Genomic DNA, 18,497 nt, shown 5'->3' on the forward strand with positions numbered 1-18,497 from the left:
TGAGAATCAAATACTGATAATAATGGGTTTTGGTAAAATATTTTACATGTTTGGTACTTGGTAGTATGGTGAAATTGAAATGATTACTAATATTGATGTTTGGTTATATATGACCCTATAATGGAAATAAAAATTTTAAAAATACAAAAAAAAAAAAAAAAAAAAAAAAGGTAATTCATCTTAATATAAATATATAATGACATCTAAAGCACCAATAGTAACAAAAAAAAAAATCTAAAAGCACTAATCCAAACTTAAAAATCAGATTGCTAATAAGATGCAATGATATTCATTTTTAATTAGGAAATGAAGTTTTAAATTAAGATATTTATTTTGAGAGAAAAATAATATTTTTAAAATACAAAAATGGATTATTATATTAGAAAAATGAATATTACCTATTAAGAAGAATATTTGAAGAAAACAAAGACAATGGATAAAACAATATACTTTTTGGACTTGAGAACAATATTGAAATTTGAAAATATGCGACAAGAGGAGATATTTTCATCTCCTATTTCTGCTAATTTTTAAAATGAAAATTAAGAAAATAGAACATTTGTATGGGAGATATTAAAGAAGCTTGTAGTACATTTAGAGACTTTAGCTTTCATTACGCGAGACCGTCTGCGAATTAAGTTGTTCATTTAACTATATTGAATGACATGACATTTCTCTTATCTTTTTTCTTTAAAGTTACTGACTCTATTACATTTTAGCATCTGTTCATTTATACTTTCTTAACTTATTGAAGCACAAAGAGTTAACATCACCTCCATTGAGTCTTTATCTCATGATCTCCCATATAGAAGAGTCACTACATTCCTCCCATCTTTATTGTGAACCTTTTAAACAATGATTTAATGAATTAATTTTTTTCAAAAAAAAAAAACATTTTCACAAATTGCATATATAAATACAAAACTGTGTATTATTTAAACTTCTATTTTGTGGGTGTAAATTTAATTTAACATTTATTTTCCAAGACATGCAGTTGGCAAACGTGTCAGTAGCCGCCTAAGATTCCTTATCCTCACTAATTTAAATTAGACGGTTGATCCCCATTATTAAACCCCTAATATATTGCATAATAATTATAGAATTAGGTAAGCAGAAAGAAAGAAAAAATTGATAAAAATTGTTATCCACACATTCAGAAAAGGAAACCTCATCACTCATTAGTCACCACCGCCCAGCTGTTTCATAGTTCTTGGGCGGTGCCACTTTGTGGCCCATAACACCCACGTCTCTCTCGCCTCGCGCCCCACTTTTCAAACGTTTTTTAATTTTCTCATTCAAACTCACACCCCAAAAGCTTTCTATTGCTCCACAAGATATTTTATTATTATTATTATTAGTAATTCACCCACGCGATGCACGAGAAAAAGATTATGTTATTATAAATATAAATAAAAAATAAAAAAACTAAAATATTTTAAATTATTTAATATAATAATATTTTTGAGCTTCCATTGGTCAAGTATTTATTATTTTTATAGAATACAAAATTACAATTAAAATTAAAATTATAATTTTATATGGTTAATATAATCTCTAATTATGTGCATATTCAAATAAACTTATAATAGAGAGAATTTACATAATTACATTGATTTGTTCTTAATTGTATTTCATCTATATTATAATTTTCACAATACGAATAATAACTAAGATAATTACATTTGGAAAGCAAATTTCAAATTTTGTATGTGTAAATTTAAACTCTAATTGAATACATTTTTTATATGATTATATAATATATAGCTATTTTATTTTTCAAAAATATATTTTTATATGATTATATAATATATAGCTATTTTATTTTTTAAATGTTTTTTTTTTAATAATAAAAGATGTTGTGACATTAATTGTAGCATTAATTATTTCCCAAACCATATAGCTTTATTATATAAAGGATTATTATGTGGTGTTCAGTAGACAAAAATTATATTGTGTAATTCTTTTCTTACTTAATTCTAAGAAGTGGAAAATTCATATGGAGTTTGATTGGGAGGAGTTGTAATTCTATGAAATTATAATGATTTAAATTTGAGGAATTGTAAAAGCATCTCCAATCCACTCAACACCAAAATATTAAGGGTGTATTTGGTTGGTGGATTTTACCCATAGGAATGGGTATGAAAGTGATTGTTGTTGTTTGATTTGATAGGTTTTTAGAACACTACTATGAGTTTCGAATACCCCATCAATTGAAAAACTCATACCAAAATACAATAAGGGTTTCATTCCCTTATTTATTTTCAAGCACTACTATTAGTAACCATTCTCATTCCACCCTACTACCAAACATGTTAAATACTTTCACCAAAACCCATTACCATTACCAAGTATTTGATACCCATTCCGATTCCGATTCCTATGTGCCAACCAAACACACCCTAAATTTCTCCATCAAATGGCCTATCAAAAATAATATTCTCAGCATATTTTTACACAAATTTTATTAATCTCCAATCCATTTACATCAAAATACTAAATTTCGACACTAAAATAATTTGATTTCTCAATTATTAGTTTGAATTTAATTAGTTTAATATAATTTAGTTCGAACTTAATTAGTTTAATATAAAATATAACTTGTGATGTGTGTAAATAATAATTTTTATTAACATTAATTTTTTATAACATTAATTATTTTTAAAAATTGAATTGAATAATATTTTTGAAATTTTAGTTTATTCAACAATAATAATATAGTATAAAACATCTAGTACATTTAATTATCGGATGAAATTATTTATTTTATTTTATTTTTAAAATTATGTTGTATTTTCTAATATTAATGTTAAGTCGTATGTATTTTAATTTTTATTATATCTAGTTATGTTTGATGTATTTGAAATTTTAATTAATATATATTCAATATTAGTTTTGTTTCGATCGTTGCAATGAGATCTTTAAAATAATATAATTTATATTTAATAATACAAACTTTAAATATAAGTATTTAACAAAATAATAAAATTCTATATAAACAAATAAAGGATAAATTTGGAATTATTAAAAGAAAAAAGAGGGCAAAATGGTACATTTGTTTCCCATCCCTAATTTGTGTAGATGAATTGTTCATCAACCCCAAAATATTTGGCCTTTTGCCGATTTGCTGCCCTACATTGGAGCTCAAAAAAATAGTGAGATGGTGTTCAATTTTTACTTTTGGCAGCTCCCTTGGAGATGCTATAAATCTCACATTCTCCTAAGACTTGGAATTTCATAATACATGCGAATAAAGGTTGAGTAGAAGAACCAAATTATCTTCCCAAATAGTCTTTATATATTTTCCTATGAATTGCAATCACACAAATATGTATTTTGATCTTTATATTACTTATATTCTCTTTCAATTTTTATATATATCAAATATTATAATTGAAATTTCAAACAATAAAATTTGAATTCATATTTTATTCTCATAAAATTACAATTAATTTCTTCCTTAATTCTCTACTTGCAACTAGTTGCAACTAAAAGGCTTGTGAAGGATTGTCAATTGTCTTGTACACTATCATTGTTAAATGTAAGAGAATTTTTTTTTTAAAAAAAATTATTTAGAAATATTTAATTTCTTCATGAATTTTAAGGAAGTTTAATTTTACATGAGTATTTAAGCTTTTAAAAAATCAATTAACACTTTTAGTATGTTACTTGATGAGTTGACATCCAATCGGAGACTAGGATTGATGTGATGAAATTTTTTATTTTTTTGGGTTTTATATAATTTTATAAAATATCTTTTTAAAATTAAAATAAATTTACATGGTTGAGTTATAAAATCTTTTAAAAATTAAAATAATTTTTTTTGATTCTTCTTGAGACTTCTTCCTCATCCACCCCCGTGACCAATTCACACCCAAATTCAAGTCTGCCAGCCTATGTTAAAGTATGTTTTATGTTTAAAATAAATAAAAACTATATGAGAAAAGTATGTTTATATTATTTTGAGTTCAACTAGTTACGATATATTTATGCTTAAAGAGTGAATTTGTTTTATTATAATATTATGAGTATAACATGCATTTGGAGAACCTTAAGAAACAATGGGCTGGCTAAAGTTTTGAGCTAACCAAAATATGTATAATTAAGATATACGGAGTATTATTATGTACTAATTATCACTTCATTTTTCTTATTAATAATATAAACATAATTTTCTTTAACCGAGGGTAGATTATACTTATATTTTAATCAAATTAGCTCAATCTAATTTAAATAATAACCAGATAAATGATATGTCAACCATCACATTTGACGTCACTCAAAGATAAGAGAATGAGAAATGAGCTGAGATAAGAATATGAACAATACATATCAGCAAGTAAAAATTTTGAAAGATAATTTCTCAGCTAAAATAAATCATTTTCCATTTGATCAAAATAAATATTTTTCGTTAATACCAACCACTATAAATTTTATACAATAATTTTTAAGAGTCATTTTGTTCTTTTCAAAAATTTCTAAAAAAACCTTAACCTTTTGGGAGGGAAAAGCATGATAAGTTCACATGTATAGAGAGTCCAGACACTTCCACAAAAGGAACATCCATCATACATGTTATTGACAGCTAGGATTTGCAACAAAAATTTCTAAATTTTGATTGGATGTCCCTGGATGTATTGTCACCTATTCATTCCTCCTTATCTACACATATAATATAATCTTTTAATTCGATAATATTTCCACATCCCCAGTATTTATATGTGATAGAGAAAGCCCATCTTCTTCAACCCTCCAACACCATATTCACTTCTACATACCTATCCTAGCTTATTAGCTCTTTCTTTACTCTTTTCTGTAGCATTAGCCTCATTTTTTGATCAATATGCCTGGCATAGCTTTTGGACGGTTCGATGATTCTTTCAGCTTCGCCTCTATCAAGGCCTATATCGCTGAATTCATCTCCACCTTGCTCTTCGTCTTCGCCGGCGTCGGCTCCGCCATTGCTTTCAGTTATTTTCCATACCTTTAAGCCTCCGACCCTCTTTTTGCATGCATCACACATTTTTCTTTTTTTTTTTCTTTTTTGGGTCACGAGTAAAACTAACCCACATTCAGTACATGAGGGTACGGATTGAGTAAATTCTGTCTTATGACACTAAAAGAGACAAATTAAATCAGCTTATGTTGTCGTTAACTCAAATCAAGAAAATTAATAGACTGTTTATATATGTTGGAATTGAACTTATAATATTTTAGTTATCAAGTCAAGTATCTGACCAGGTTGCTGGATTGCACATACATTTTTCTGTTTATTGTTCATGCATGGTTTAATTTAGAGAATTAATGGAAGATTTTTGTTATGGATGCAGACAAGTTGACGTCGGATGCGGCTCTTGACGCACCAGGCCTGGTAGCCATTGCGGTTTGCCATGCATTCGCTCTCTTCGTGGCTGTTTCCGTCGGAGCCAACATCTCCGGCGGTCACGTTAACCCTGCCGTCACCTTTGGACTGGCTGTCGGCGGCCAAATCACCATCCTCACCGGCCTCTTCTACTGGATTGCTCAACTCTTGGGCTCCATTCTTGCTTGCTACCTCCTCACAGTTGTTACCGGCGGCTTGGTAAGTCAAACATATATATATGTATATATAGTTCTGCATTTTATTTAACTTGAATTTGATGAAACCGGACGTATATATGTAGGCTGTCCCGACCCACAGCGTGGCGGCCGGAGTGGGAGCCGTGGGAGGAGTTGTGATGGAAATAATCATCACATTTGGTTTGGTGTACACCGTGTACGCCACCGCAGCTGACCCCAAGAAGGGTTCACTGGGCACAATTGCACCCATCGCCATCGGATTCATCGTCGGAGCAAACATCCTGGCAGCCGGTCCATTCTCCGGTGGGTCAATGAACCCGGCCAGATCCTTCGGGCCCGCGGTGGTGAGCGGCGACTTCAGCTCCATCTGGATCTACTGGGTGGGGCCCCTCGTCGGCGGTGGATTGGCCGGCCTCATCTACCCCAATGTGTTCATGGCCCACGAGCACGCCCCTCTCTCCAGCGACTTCTGATCTGATTGATTTCAACTTTGATGATGAAGAATTGAAGAAGAAGAAGAAGATGATGTTGTTGTTCAAATCTCATTTCCCTTGATTTTCTTGTATAATAATTATGAGAGGAAGAAAAGCAACATTTTGCTCTTTCTTTCTTTTTGCTTTCTTTCTGCTAGCTTTTGGTTTAATTTGCAGCTGTAAATCCTTCTTTGTTGGAATGTGGCTTGCTAAAAGTCTAAAAATGATGATTGCACTATGTTTTTTTTTTTTTTTCTTCATTAAATCTTCAATAATTCAAGACCATATATTATAAATTCTGTTTAATAACATAGTTAGTTTATTAACTAATTTTGACTTATTTGATCATTATTAGTTGTTTGATTAATTAGTTTTTTTTTGTATCAGTTTATTGCTTCAAAATGCTAAAATTTAAAAAATTGCTCAAAATAATTTTTTCGATCAGCTACAAGTTACTTGAAAGAGTCACATAAATATCATTGAGGAGTTAATACCTAAAATCGTCCTCGACTATAGTGATTTTTCTCAATTTCGTCCTAAACGACTATGGTGACCTAATATCGTCCCAGACTTTTGTGTTTCGCTCAATTTAGTTCTCCATTTGTTATTCCGTCAAATTAGTGTTAAATAAAGGGACAATTCAGTAATGTCAATATTGATCTCTCTTTACTTTCAACTTGTGAAGTGCGAAATTCCTCTTTCTTGTACGAATTACACTCAGAATTACTCCCGGACCTGCAAATCAAATTTTATATTCGCAGTTTTAGGAGTAATTCTGGGAGTAATTCGTAAAAAAAAAGGGATTCTACAGTTCACATGTCTATGAGTAAAGAGATGTCAATATTAAAATTACTGAATTGTCTATTTATTTAACACCAAATGGACACAATAACAAATGAGGGACTAAATTGAGTAAAAACACAAAAGTCTGGGACTAAATTGAGTGAAACACAAAAGTCTGGGACGATATTAGGTCACTAAAGTCGTTTAGGACGAAATTGAGAAAAACCATTATAGTCAAGGACGATTTTGGGTATTAACTCTATCATTGAGCTACAAGAAGTTTAGTCTAAAATTGAGAATATGACATGATTTATATGTGAATTATTTGAAGGAGTAGAAAGGTTGAGATTTAGTGGAGTTGGGATATGACAAAATAATAGCTTTACTATTCAAACCACCCATGTGCAGTGTGCAGATTATGCATCCAATTTCAGGGGAAGAAAATAGAAAAATAAAATAGTGGATGATCATCCATCCCCATAAGGTATGCATGTACAATGATTAATGGGACCATGTATGAGTTGTTATGTTTCAGATTCCATCTTTGCCCTGTTGGGACCAATAAAAAATTCTAATAAATCCTTACTTGTAATAATTTTAGCATTACCATTGCTTAATACATCACCTACAACAGGTTGACTTTGGCCCTAGCTTTGATTTACAACATTTATTGCAAAGTACTATCTATTAAATTGTTAGCATAATTCTATGTTTTTTTTGTTAGGCTAGATGTATTTTGACTAGTGGCTCGACCTCGAATAATACATGACGCTTAGACTTTTTTTATACACTTAGTTTAGTAAGACTGAAATCAAATAGCACTTATAAAGATGAAAATAATTATTTATAAAATGAATAGATTGAAACAGGACGTGAAGGACATTACTCTATTTTCATTGTAGCATGCAATCATTAGAACTTTTTTGGGACTAAAAAGCAGGAGTAATTAATTAATTAATTAATTAGTAGGGAGTAGTATTTAAGATATATTATATTGGTGTTGAAGTGGATGCTTCCAATTCTGCCCATGCTCCTCCTGATGATTTCAATTCTTTATAATTCCACTCATGCCCTTTCCATTCAGGTAGTTGCTGAATCACAAGCTGTACACAAACGATACAATTCAGTGTTTATTAATCAAAAAAGTTCTCTTCTCTAAAAGGTTGAATCCCCAACCTCAAGGGGCCCCCACACCCCGTCCAACAAAACATTTGGAATAATATGACTCAAGGGTCACACCCCGGCTTGTCTTACTGGTGCGACCAAATACCGGTTCGCACAATGGACCTGTCCACTTTGGACATAATTTTCACATTAGTCGAGATTCGAATTTTGATCTCGATTCTCAAATACTGTCTACTGAATTAGTGAGCTAAGCAGTTGCAGACATTTAAAAAAAAAAAAAAAAAAAAAAAAAATTGTCTATTAGCCGCATATATACATACCGTGCCTTTGGAATTGGGTGTTCCAACTGTGGTTTGGCAGGCTAGTCTCCAGTTCCTGGGTTTCTGGATATATGCATTGATATAATCCCAAAATTAGTATGGACTTTTACTTTCTACACTTTTTTATTTTTCCTTCTCTCAAAATGGTTATATTAATTGATGAGTATTATAGAAGCATATACCCGTTTCAATTTTTCATTCTCCTTTTCTGTCCGGGGACTCAGTAGCTCCTTTCCTTCCACTACCTAACAATACCAAAACCCCTAATTAATAAAAATAATAATGGAAAATGACAATTTTAATTCTCTAATTATTTTAAAAAAAAAATACTAAATTTAGTTCCTTAATTATATATATTATTGCATTTAGTCCTTATGTTATCAAAGTTGTAGCAGAATTACTGAATTAGTCTTTGAGACCCAAAAAACATGTTACTTTTCACTATTAAATACTCAAAATCTCTAAATTTTCATTTTTTTTGTTGTTGTAAATTTAGCAACATTCTTCTCTAATTATTCACTAGTCTATGCTCTCTCTCTCTAAGTTGAAATTTTGATTTTATTACAAAAAAAAGTAACACTTAAAATTCACACACACAAAACTTAAAAAGTTAGAATTTTGAATATTTAACAATCAAAATTAACATTTCAGTCACATTAAGAACCTATCGGAATAAATGTGGCAATTAATAACCCATATAACTGAGAGACTAAATTGATGACAATCGAATTTAAGAGATCAAGACTTGTATTTTTCCTAATAATAATAAGAAATTAAAGCAGTAAATGAAAATAATTAATAAGCATAATGAATGAATGAACACTAAAATAGAAAGGTAATGAGAAAATGAAATCTGACCTCAACCATGCATGTGCCACAGGTCCCTAATCCGCCGCAGTTACACAGAGCTCTGGACTGAAGATTTAGATATAGATATATCATTTAATTTGACTAAACAATTAAATAATTATTATAAATAGAAAAAGAAACAGCAAGTGAGATTAAAGCAAGCTAAGAATGTTAGTTGAGGTTGGTGCTTACATATGGTCCATACAACTCTACATTACCATCCAGCATTATGTCTCTCAGCTTTTGGCCTCCCTTAGCTTTGCGATAATGCACGTCTGGGCTCCCATCCGGAAACAATACCGACTGACCACATTAAATAAAACCCACAATTTCTTTTAATTTATTCATCACAATTAAGTACATTGAAGAATATAATGAATAATTCCACATTGCATACACTACATCAACTCACATGGACGAATGCAATTTTCACCATTGCTTCTTCTTCTTCTGCTTCATCTGGTGTAACAGTACTGCCAGAAGCCCTGATTTTACCTCCAGAAATGTTTCTGCTGAGATTGGGCGAGGCTGTAAACCTTTTGGGATGGATAATGGTGGTAAGATATTTAGGGTTATTGAAATTGTATTTGTAGGAAGGTGATGAAAAAGAAGGTAGCAGGCCATATGAGTTCATTTTCAATTCGTTTCATATATTTACTCAAAAACTCTACACTTAATTCATTTGAAGATAGGTCTAATAGATCAATTGGATATTTTTGTGTGGCTCTCATTATCTTATCCTTCTACCTGGAGATATATATATATATATATATATATATATATATATATATATATATATATATATATTTATGTGATAATTTTTATAAGATGTAGGTTTTTTTTTTATCCATAAGAACAATGACAGAAATAATTGTTTCCATGGAGCTGGGCGCTCAGGAATGGGAAGATGGTCACACCTAAATAGCTAATACAGTAACAAGAAGGGGTCAAAATAGGTAAAAACTAACGCCCACCGTGGGGCTCGAACCCACGACCACAAGGTTAAGAGCCTTGCGCTCTACCAACTGAGCTAGACGGGCTTATTGATATAAGTTAGAGATGAGAGATATAAGATTCAGAAGCCCTAGACTTAAACAAAATGACCATCCACTCCCTCTTAGCATCATGTTAGGCTTTAGTGACTGACAAAGAAACACATAGTGAGATAGCCGCCTCCAAGACAACCAAGCACCAGTGGTCTAGTGGTAGAATAGTACCCTGCCACGGTACAGACCCGGGTTCGATTCCCGGCTGGTGCAATCTTTTTCATCATTATTAAATTAAATTTCAATACTTGATAGAGTGCTCGTTTTTTTTTTTTCTCTTCTTTTGTTGGTTCTATATTCTCACCAGAACTCAATTTAATCTGCATTACTTTATGTAAACTGACATTAATGATTTAATCCTATGGAAATGTAAAATTCCCTAAATAAATGTTCTGAAAAATGTTTTTTTTTTTTAAAAAAAAAAAAAAAAAAAAAATACACAATGAGATGTTAATCCAGTTAAATTCAAATTTCACCACACCAATGCTTCCTTTTAAAGAAAATACACACACAAGACAACAAAAATGTTTTTGAAAAGGTAAAAGAATCAAGATATATATCATAAAAATGTTAATGTACTGCACACAAGTATCAAAAGTTGCATTAGCTACAAGTTGAGGTACCTAGTGCTTGGCAGCATTGGTTATCCTCATCTTCAAGTATTGTTGGATGTGCTTTCCAAAAGCTTGTATCGATTATATTACAGTGCTCAACCACAACTTTCTTGCGGTATTTCTCTACTGCCCCTTCGGTACCGCACTCTGATTTTGTTTCCTCCTGGACAACTCACAGCATAAGCCCAAGTATATTTAAGTATCCCCATTGTAGAAATATATATGGGGAATGCAAACGAATAAGAAAAACATAAGCAAGCAAACGTGGCACCAGAACCCACCTAATGTTTTTTAGGAGTCTCCAAACAAAATGCATTACGATGAATGAATGCTCGTGTGTTTAACGAAAATGTTCATTGCAAATGAAATAAACTTTCATGCTAGTATTGATCAACATCATAAAACAAAATGAAGTGAAGTGAAGATCACTAGCATCTAAAGTTTAAGGAGTTAAGGCTAGTTAATTGTGGCAATCGATGCCAGATTGGAAAGAAGAACTACCTTGTCCCAGAAAACAGAGGATCCATGACGGAAAATGGCTGGCAAATTGTGGTAATCAATCCCAAATTTGGAAAGCATTTCATTTTTTTCTCGAGTTTGAGTACCCTGCAAAACAAAGATATTCAGCAGAGAGTAATATGATGATTGTTCATTTGGTAGGTACTAGTGATGGTCAATTTCGCTAAAACAGACGACTGTTGGACACCTCATAAAAGTATGTAAGCTTTTTGTACGGCTTTCAGATATATAGATCTTATTTTTCCCATAAGGTTTTACTCTCTTGAATATGTGATGCATCTTAGGGATTCTTGGACTGATTATTAGAATATCTCTTTTTTTTAAAAAAAAAAATACTATTTTTAAAGTACAAATGAACAAACATTTGCTGGAGAAATATGCAAAAGATATTAATTTGTTCTGATAATCGTGCATAATGGATTGCCCACTGCCGCTTCAACTTAAGAAAGGCCATCCCCAAAAGATATTCTGAAAAGAAGTATTGCACCTTAAGGCAGTTTTGGGACTCAGTTTTGCTCTTGCCAGATTTTACAAGCATCCAGAAACAAGTATTGTACTGATTATTAATGTGACCTGCATGTTCTGAACATATGATCAAGAGAAAGGGACATAATACTTTATTATACTTGATATTCTCAGACTAGACCACTAGAATTGCAGTTAATAAATTTGTTATAATTTTTTTAAATGAAACGTATAATTAAAAAAGTACTCACAGTCAACTTGTCTCCAAGCCAAATAATCTTGGAGAATCATAGAGGAAGGATAGCAAATACACCGTCCATCAAAGTATGGTGGGTACTTCAAGTCTTTTTTGGGGAAAAACTCCTTCCACTTCGTCATATATATGGACGAGAAGAGAGAGACAATGGCAGAGACTATTTCACTGCACACAAGATCAAAGTAGCTAGTTTTAGCATTTGACAATCAAAAAGGTCCTAGTGTACTGCTGAAATTGGTTAAATATATTAAATCTCACATAAGAAAACTTGATTTGTTAAATTATGACCTCAAAGCAAAAATCACCAGATGCAAACAGAGTTGAAAGAAGGAAAGAGAATAGGACTATACATATTATGATGGTTTGTGCTATTGATTGAAGTTTGATCATGTACTACTAGGTTGACTCCAATGTTAACAATCAATAACTGTCTTACATAAAGAAACATCCTGTAGAAGTCTAAGTTACCAAAAGCCAGTTAGCCATCTAATGCAAGCAGAAAGAACAAAGGTGTAGTTCTCCAAGACAAAGAAACACTCAAAAGCACTAGGATCTAATTCTTGCTAGAAGCAGGAGAAGAATATAGAAAGAAACACAATTTACTTGCTTAGAAGATTTCTAAAATTCCTGTATTTCAATCAATGCCCTATTGCCAACAGTTATAGCGGCATTTATAAGCATACAGTATTCTTCATCTAACTACAAAACTAACTAGCCTAAGAAACTAATTCCACAAAATGAATCACAAATAAAGTAGGATTCAAAATAATCTAGTCGTCTAGTGTAATTAAGGATACTAATTACGGGATTTACGGAGTACTAAATATAAAAGGAAAACACCAAAAATATCCCTAACTATTGTAGGAAAGTAATATAGAATCCTTCTACAATCTTGACTTGTTGTGAACTTGCTAAGTCTTAATTTAAACCCCTGTTTCACCATCAGGTACTACCCTGTAATGTCCAGCATCATCACAAAAGTTAATCTGAATATGCGATTGGCTTTACCAACTTCAATTTAAATAGTTCTGAACAATGGAAACTGCACTTGAACAACCTCTATAGTCCATTCTACCAGGCCAAGTCATTTACCCCTTCCAATATGCTCTACATTACGGTTACTTATACAATTCATCAAACTACATCTCAACATATATCTACACTATGCAAGGAGTATACAATTTAAGACTATAGGTAGGATGATGAAAGAGTTACCTGGCATGCCTTTCATAGAGCAAAGAGTCTTTCTTCAGAACAAAGCTGAAGAAGAAAAAAAAGTGAACCAGAATCTATTATAGAGAAAAAGAAGTAACACACAAGCAAATAAAATATTCTGAGGAAGCTATTACCTGTATTCATCACTCACCCCATATGCAAAGACAATATCTTTAAACTCCTCCACCACAGAAACTGCGCAAGAATTCATAAGGTTCAAAGCTTGCACATCGTTTGGTTTGTCAAAACCATGAGCATCACAGAACCTATGAAACATATAAGTATTGAATTATTTCAGAGTTGCTGCACAAAAAAGTCACATTATGAGGCACCATTATTGGTTACATATCATTTTAAAAGCTTGTCAAAGCTAAGAACAATATTCACTCTCCTTATTAAGCAAATGAAATTCATACTTGAAAATAATAAACAATCAATGACTAACAAAAATACTAGCACATTTCAAAGCAGAAAAATAAAGTAGAAATAATTTTTTTAAAGAATGTACAGATAAGTCAGATAAGTTTAATACTACTTTGTTGACTAAATAATTAGCCACTGCACCGTTCATTTAGTCAATTTGACCAACTATGAATTAAGTTTCAGCAATTATAAAATTAGTATTTCTTTTTAAAGTAAAAAATTGTAGTTAAAAAGTAAACTACATGAAAATTACTACTTGTTTCAACAATTGAAATCTCAAATTTTTAGAAGTGTATGATTGAAAATGCTAATCAAAGATTACTTTAGTTTATTATTGTAAAGTGATCAAAATGTATCAGAGGGTGCAGTTATTCATTCAATAAGATTGCATCCATTGGAACAATGAACATTAAAAGGTGAAGTACAAGGAACTTTACCTATGGAAGTGACAACCATCAATTCGGATGACAATCCAAGTAGATGGCATCAGTTTGCTTTCAAATTGGAAAGACTTGATATACTCGGGTTTAATATTTTCAATGCATTCTCCAAACAAACCCACATCTTTACTAAGAGATCGCTGATCATTCCAGAAGCTTCTAGCTGTTATATTTTCTGAATGCAGAATAATTACTTTCTTCTTCCTCCTCCTAACAGGAGTGCCATCTTCCTGGTACTTCACAATATCTTCAACCTGAATCATAATGGATATAGAATGACGTAAACATTGGAGATACACAGATATAGAAAAGCAGTAAATCATATACTGGTTTGCAAACGATACCTTATGTTAACTCCGACATGGTGGGTGGGTGGGTGGGGCCGGGGAGGGGGGGATTTGGAGGTTACTTCATGAATTACACGGGAAATGTCTAAAAATGTGGTGAATAGCAGTTCCTGGTATTAAAAAGTGGAAACTTTGATCCTCCAAAGTGTGTTTGTCATACACTGTGGGGATTACACAAATGCCAAATGTTGAAAGAGTATCACAAAAAATGTAAGCTATCTTAAACCTGGAGTTCACTCAATTTGGTACTTCCTAAGTTAGATTGATCAGAATGCAACATCATATGGTCTGTCACCTGAAAATCTTTTATAGTATGCAACATGGAACTAACATGAAATGGAGCCCATTATAGTGACTTCTATCCCATCTAAAATGATAAGTTTCAAATTTGACCAGTTAGAACATTTGAATGCCCAAAGGATGTGGCATATACTTGAGATTGGTACCTGTTTCCTAAGAGCACATGATCCCTGACGAAATATCTCCTGAACATCCTTTTTGTAGTTGATACCAAACTGTTGAAAAAGCAGTTCATTTTTCTCTTGCTTTTGAGTTCCCTGCCAAAATAAAATAACATAAAATAAAATGAAAAGAAAATAGTAATAACTGAATATTGCATTTGAATTAATATCAACTTTCTCTTAAAACTATATGTCTATATCCATGCTGAATATACCCAAATATATTAAGTAATTAAGCTGTAAGTGAACTATGGACCCATGTAAAGTAAACAAATTGAAAATTGCCTTTGAACGACAATCAAGTGGGTGAAAGAAGACATGACAGTTGTGGGAATACTCAATTGAGAAAACTACAAGTAACTCAAAATAAAACAGCTGAAACATTAACTCCGAAAAGTTTATATAAAAACTCCAAACTCACTACATTCAAGTAATATGAATTATAACTGCTTTGAATTAGTCATTTATGCTGGAAATCATTTAAATGCCTATTTTAAGAGCAACTGGTTGTTCAATATATCCCATCTCAGAACATTATTAAGGAAAAAGAAAAATGAGATGATGTCTAGGAACTTTAAATTCCTTATTTGCATCCTTTCCCTTCATTTAAACATAGAGGAGATGCCTCCACGGCACCATTCTCCTGGAGTGAAGGAACAAATATTTATCAATCGTCCCATTCATAGACAAACAAATTGAAGATTTTTCAATCCAACTGGATGGATCGGATAATTATTATAAGTTGTTTGATCTTAACATGCAAGGTCAACATGAGAAATGCGAGTCAAAATTTCTTGTTTATCATAGAACTGGGTTCCACATACCCTTTTTCTCAATTTTTTTGGGGTCTAAAAGAATGAACAAAGTATTAAGTATAACAAACTAAACTGCTATCACCTTCAGAATCAATTTGGCTTCTATTTCATGCTTTCCACATTTTACCAGCTCCCAAAAACAAGTAGCATACAGATTTTTTATGTGGCCTGCAAAAAAAAAATAATAATAATAATAACAATAAATAAATAAATAAAATAGAAGGCCTCTATAAAATATTAAAATAAGGTAGTAGTATGCCTGTTGTAACACTTAATTGAAATTAGTCACTAGCTTACACTCATTTTGTCTCCAGGTGAGATATGCTTGAAGAACTTCCATTGAAGCACAACAAATGACACGTGATTGAAATGAAGGAGGAATCCTTAATTCCAGTTGAGGAAAAAAGGCCTTCCATTTGGTGACAAATACAGATGTGAAAAAAGACACAATAAGGGAGTATATTTTGCTGCAAAGTATGATTACTAATCAGATCTTATGAATATTTCAAGGTTATATAAAAGAAAGGAATAAAAGATGACATTACATCTTTTTTGACATTATGCACCTCTAATGTAATAAGACACTGCAAATATAAAACACTCAGACTATCAGGTTATGTGCTACCTGGCTCGTCTCTGGTAAAATTTGGTTTCTTTCTTGAACATAAAACTGCAAAAGCAAAACAATAGCACCATATTGAGTTATAATACCTGTACAATGAAGGAAAGTAAAGCATGGCTGCACATTGTACCTAAACTCATCACTGAATCCATATGCAAAGGCGATATCTGGAAACTCCTCTAGGACTGTCATACTGCAAGCATTCATCAAGTGCAAGGCTTTTGCATCATATGGTTTGTCAAACTCGTGAGCTTCTGAAAACCTAATGAAATGAATGCATAATCATAATTAAAACCCAAACAAAAAATGTGGCAATCACAATGAGTTTCATTTAAAAGGAGTAGTCATTAACAACTGAGGGCATCAGAAATTATTTTTGATGGAAGGTAAGTTTTGAGGCATCAATATCCACACAATTTTGTTCAAAATTTTATTATAATTTGTCTAATATTTAGACCTCAAACATCTAGATTTCTATATGGATTTTATGTTAGGTACATTGATGAACTTGATTTCATTCTTAGTGTTTGTTTGGCTCTCATTGAAATGTAATAATGAGAGATACTTTTTGAAAAAGAGAGGGAAAAAAAAAATATTACCTTCCAAAATCACGGCCATCTATGCGCACAACTACGATGTTGGGTACCATGACTTCATCTTCAACTTCAAATGACTTCACATACTCATACTTGCTGTTTGCCATGCCTGCATGATTAAGTGATTTTCAATTAATTTATTACCCTACACTTCCAAGTGCACTAGTTTGGTATAGTACTAAGTATTGGGGTGTCATATCCGTAAGGAAGAGGTAATTTTTATCCTAGTGGTAAACTTAAATCAATCTAAGTGATTATATGTGTTTGGAACATTAATCCTCAAAATCTGAAAAGCACTTTAATACTATGTGTCTATGTATTATCTAACAACTACTCAAGCCCAAATTAGAACTACAATTTTAGATCAAAACCCTGTCAAATGGATTATTGAGGTGTAACAAAAAAACACAAAATCCAAAAGAACAATGAACATTAGAACACAATCTCTTTAGATATTAGTAAGCAGCATCGTACCTTGTGATTTTTCACAGCTTCACCTTTTAAAATATCCTCATCCTTACGGCTTATTAGATTACTCAATTCATCTCTGTAAATATATGGTTGAATCAAATTAAACGACCACAGAAAATTTAAGATTATAACTATATAGTTCAAAAACTAAAAAATACAAATAAAGGAACCAATTAGATCAATAGTACGTTACAAACAGCCACATTATTTGTAAAGATACATGTCACCTCCCAGAATTCGTTTCCCCATCCCTATAAATCTTGCTTGCCCCATTTTTGTTCATCCAACTTCTACTTTTTCATCTTTTAATATGTCTTAACAAATATGGTGTAGAGCTATACCATGAAATAAAAAGTTAAAAAAACTGTGTTGTACAGAGAGAACTACAAATATTCTCATAAAGCAAGAGTCACGCATCTTTGCATAGCATTATACTATCTTGGTCTCCTAATATTTCAAGCAATGTCAAAACAAACTGGCTTACTAAGCGAGGTAATCCTATGGATTGCTTAAAACTTTTAAATCCCTAAAAAAAATGTCTGAACACTAGAAAACTCATCAAGACCAAACAAATCAAACTTAATGAAATTTCGCCGAATACATAGTCGTTGCAGAAAGAAGAAATGGAGAATCTCATACGCAAGTCCGTGGCTGCTTCCGATGAGCGACGACGGCGAGACAACTGTGAGGCGTGGTTCTGTGACTGAGAGAGCCAGAGTCCAAATTCTAGAGATTGGCGCGAGAGTTGAGAGTTGTGTTGCGTTTTTTGAGAGTCGAGATTTTATATGTGCATTAACAAGTTATACTTTATGATTTACGAGGTTGTACCTTAAAAAGTACAGCTAAAAATATGAATGCTTGTTTGGTAAATAGCTGATAGATGTTAACTGTTAGTTGATTGGGTTAATTATAATGTATAATTAGTTTTCTTATTATAATTAGTTGATAACATTGACTGATTATAGAAAAATGTTTGGTAAATAAGTTGTTAGCTGATAGTTGTTTGGTATAATTTCTTTTCTTAAAGTTAATTGAAAAAATTATTTTGAGTAGCTTTTTGAATTTTAACATTTTATAGTTACAAAAAACTAATTAACCAAA

At 31.8% G+C, this 18,497-nt stretch overlaps 3 protein-coding genes and 2 non-coding genes across 8 annotated transcripts; 2 read left to right on the forward strand and 3 right to left on the reverse strand.

Moving 5' to 3' along the window:
* The first annotated feature begins 4,689 nt into the window (after nucleotides 1-4,689).
* LOC109190594 (aquaporin TIP2-1-like) lies at nucleotides 4,690-6,284 on the forward strand. Its single transcript, XM_019341113.1, has 3 exons — nucleotides 4,690-4,967; nucleotides 5,328-5,578; nucleotides 5,661-6,284. The coding sequence occupies exons 1-3, from the start codon at nucleotides 4,841-4,843 to the stop codon at nucleotides 6,027-6,029; spliced, it is 747 nt and encodes a 248-aa protein (XP_019196658.1). The 5' UTR covers nucleotides 4,690-4,840; the 3' UTR covers nucleotides 6,030-6,284.
* A 1,353-nt stretch (nucleotides 6,285-7,637) lies between these two features.
* LOC109190595 (photosynthetic NDH subunit of subcomplex B 3, chloroplastic) lies at nucleotides 7,638-9,830 on the reverse strand. Its single transcript, XM_019341114.1, has 6 exons — nucleotides 9,519-9,830; nucleotides 9,299-9,409; nucleotides 9,116-9,172; nucleotides 8,440-8,502; nucleotides 8,258-8,320; nucleotides 7,638-7,915 (listed from the first exon to the last, which is right to left on the reverse strand). The coding sequence occupies exons 1-6, from the start codon at nucleotides 9,738-9,740 to the stop codon at nucleotides 7,802-7,804; spliced, it is 630 nt and encodes a 209-aa protein (XP_019196659.1). The 5' UTR covers nucleotides 9,741-9,830; the 3' UTR covers nucleotides 7,638-7,801.
* Nucleotides 9,831-10,073: 243 nt separating this feature from the next.
* On the reverse strand, nucleotides 10,074-10,146 carry TRNAK-CUU. Its single transcript has one exon. It is a non-coding gene; the product is annotated as a tRNA-Lys (tRNA).
* A 148-nt stretch (nucleotides 10,147-10,294) lies between these two features.
* On the forward strand, nucleotides 10,295-10,365 carry TRNAG-GCC. The gene has a single exon. It is a non-coding gene; the product is annotated as a tRNA-Gly (tRNA).
* Nucleotides 10,366-10,691: 326 nt separating this feature from the next.
* On the reverse strand, nucleotides 10,692-18,143 carry LOC109190590 (tRNA(His) guanylyltransferase 1-like). Of its 4 annotated transcripts, XM_019341106.1 has the most exons (15): nucleotides 18,036-18,143; nucleotides 17,400-17,472; nucleotides 16,929-17,034; nucleotides 16,460-16,591; nucleotides 16,333-16,377; nucleotides 16,005-16,174; nucleotides 15,790-15,875; nucleotides 14,878-14,988; nucleotides 14,082-14,338; nucleotides 13,356-13,487; nucleotides 13,222-13,266; nucleotides 12,002-12,171; nucleotides 11,773-11,858; nucleotides 11,268-11,372; nucleotides 10,692-10,929 (listed from the first exon to the last, which is right to left on the reverse strand). In XM_019341106.1, the coding sequence occupies exons 3-15, from the start codon at nucleotides 17,030-17,032 to the stop codon at nucleotides 10,756-10,758; spliced, it is 1,617 nt and encodes a 538-aa protein (XP_019196651.1). In that variant the 5' UTR covers nucleotides 17,033-17,034; nucleotides 17,400-17,472; nucleotides 18,036-18,143; the 3' UTR covers nucleotides 10,692-10,755. The 4 variants fall into 4 exon arrangements, with proteins under 4 accessions (XP_019196651.1, XP_019196654.1, XP_019196652.1 ...); XM_019341109.1 differs by lacking the exon at nucleotides 16,333-16,377; XM_019341107.1 differs by lacking the exon at nucleotides 18,036-18,143 and having other exon boundaries at nucleotides 17,400-17,536.
* Between the last annotated feature and the right edge of the window lie 354 nt (nucleotides 18,144-18,497).

This window comes from Ipomoea nil, unplaced genomic scaffold (genome assembly GCF_001879475.1).
Source record: "Ipomoea nil cultivar Tokyo-kokei standard unplaced genomic scaffold, Asagao_1.1 scaffold1576, whole genome shotgun sequence".
Classification (NCBI taxonomy): Eukaryota; Viridiplantae; Streptophyta; class Magnoliopsida; order Solanales; family Convolvulaceae; genus Ipomoea; species Ipomoea nil.

Bases quoted from the DNA above. Each gene is read 5' to 3' on its own strand.
- LOC109190590 (XM_019341106.1), bottom strand. From the start codon at position 17,032: ATGGCAAACAGCAAGTATGAGTATGTGAAGTCATTTGAAGTTGAAGAT. The intron at 16,175-16,332 runs GTAGCACATAAC...CATACTTTGCAG, and splicing joins TTTTACCAGAGACGAGCCAG to CAAAATATACTCCCTTATTG. The intron at 10,930-11,267 runs GTAGTTCTTCTT...TGAGTTGTCCAG, and splicing joins CCTCTGTTTTCTGGGACAAG to GAGGAAACAAAATCAGAGTG.
- LOC109190594 (XM_019341113.1), top strand. From the start codon at position 4,841: ATGCCTGGCATAGCTTTTGGACGGTTCGATGATTCTTTCAGCTTCGCC. The intron at 4,968-5,327 runs GTTATTTTCCAT...TTATGGATGCAG, and splicing joins CGGCTCCGCCATTGCTTTCA to ACAAGTTGACGTCGGATGCG. The intron at 5,579-5,660 runs GTAAGTCAAACA...GTATATATGTAG, and splicing joins CAGTTGTTACCGGCGGCTTG to GCTGTCCCGACCCACAGCGT.
- LOC109190595 (XM_019341114.1), bottom strand. From the start codon at position 9,740: ATGAACTCATATGGCCTGCTACCTTCTTTTTCATCACCTTCCTACAAA. The intron at 9,410-9,518 runs GTGAGTTGATGT...TAATGTGGTCAG, and splicing joins TGAAAATTGCATTCGTCCAT to TCGGTATTGTTTCCGGATGG. The intron at 7,916-8,257 runs GTATGTATATAT...GTTTGTGTACAG, and splicing joins CACCCAATTCCAAAGGCACG to CTTGTGATTCAGCAACTACC.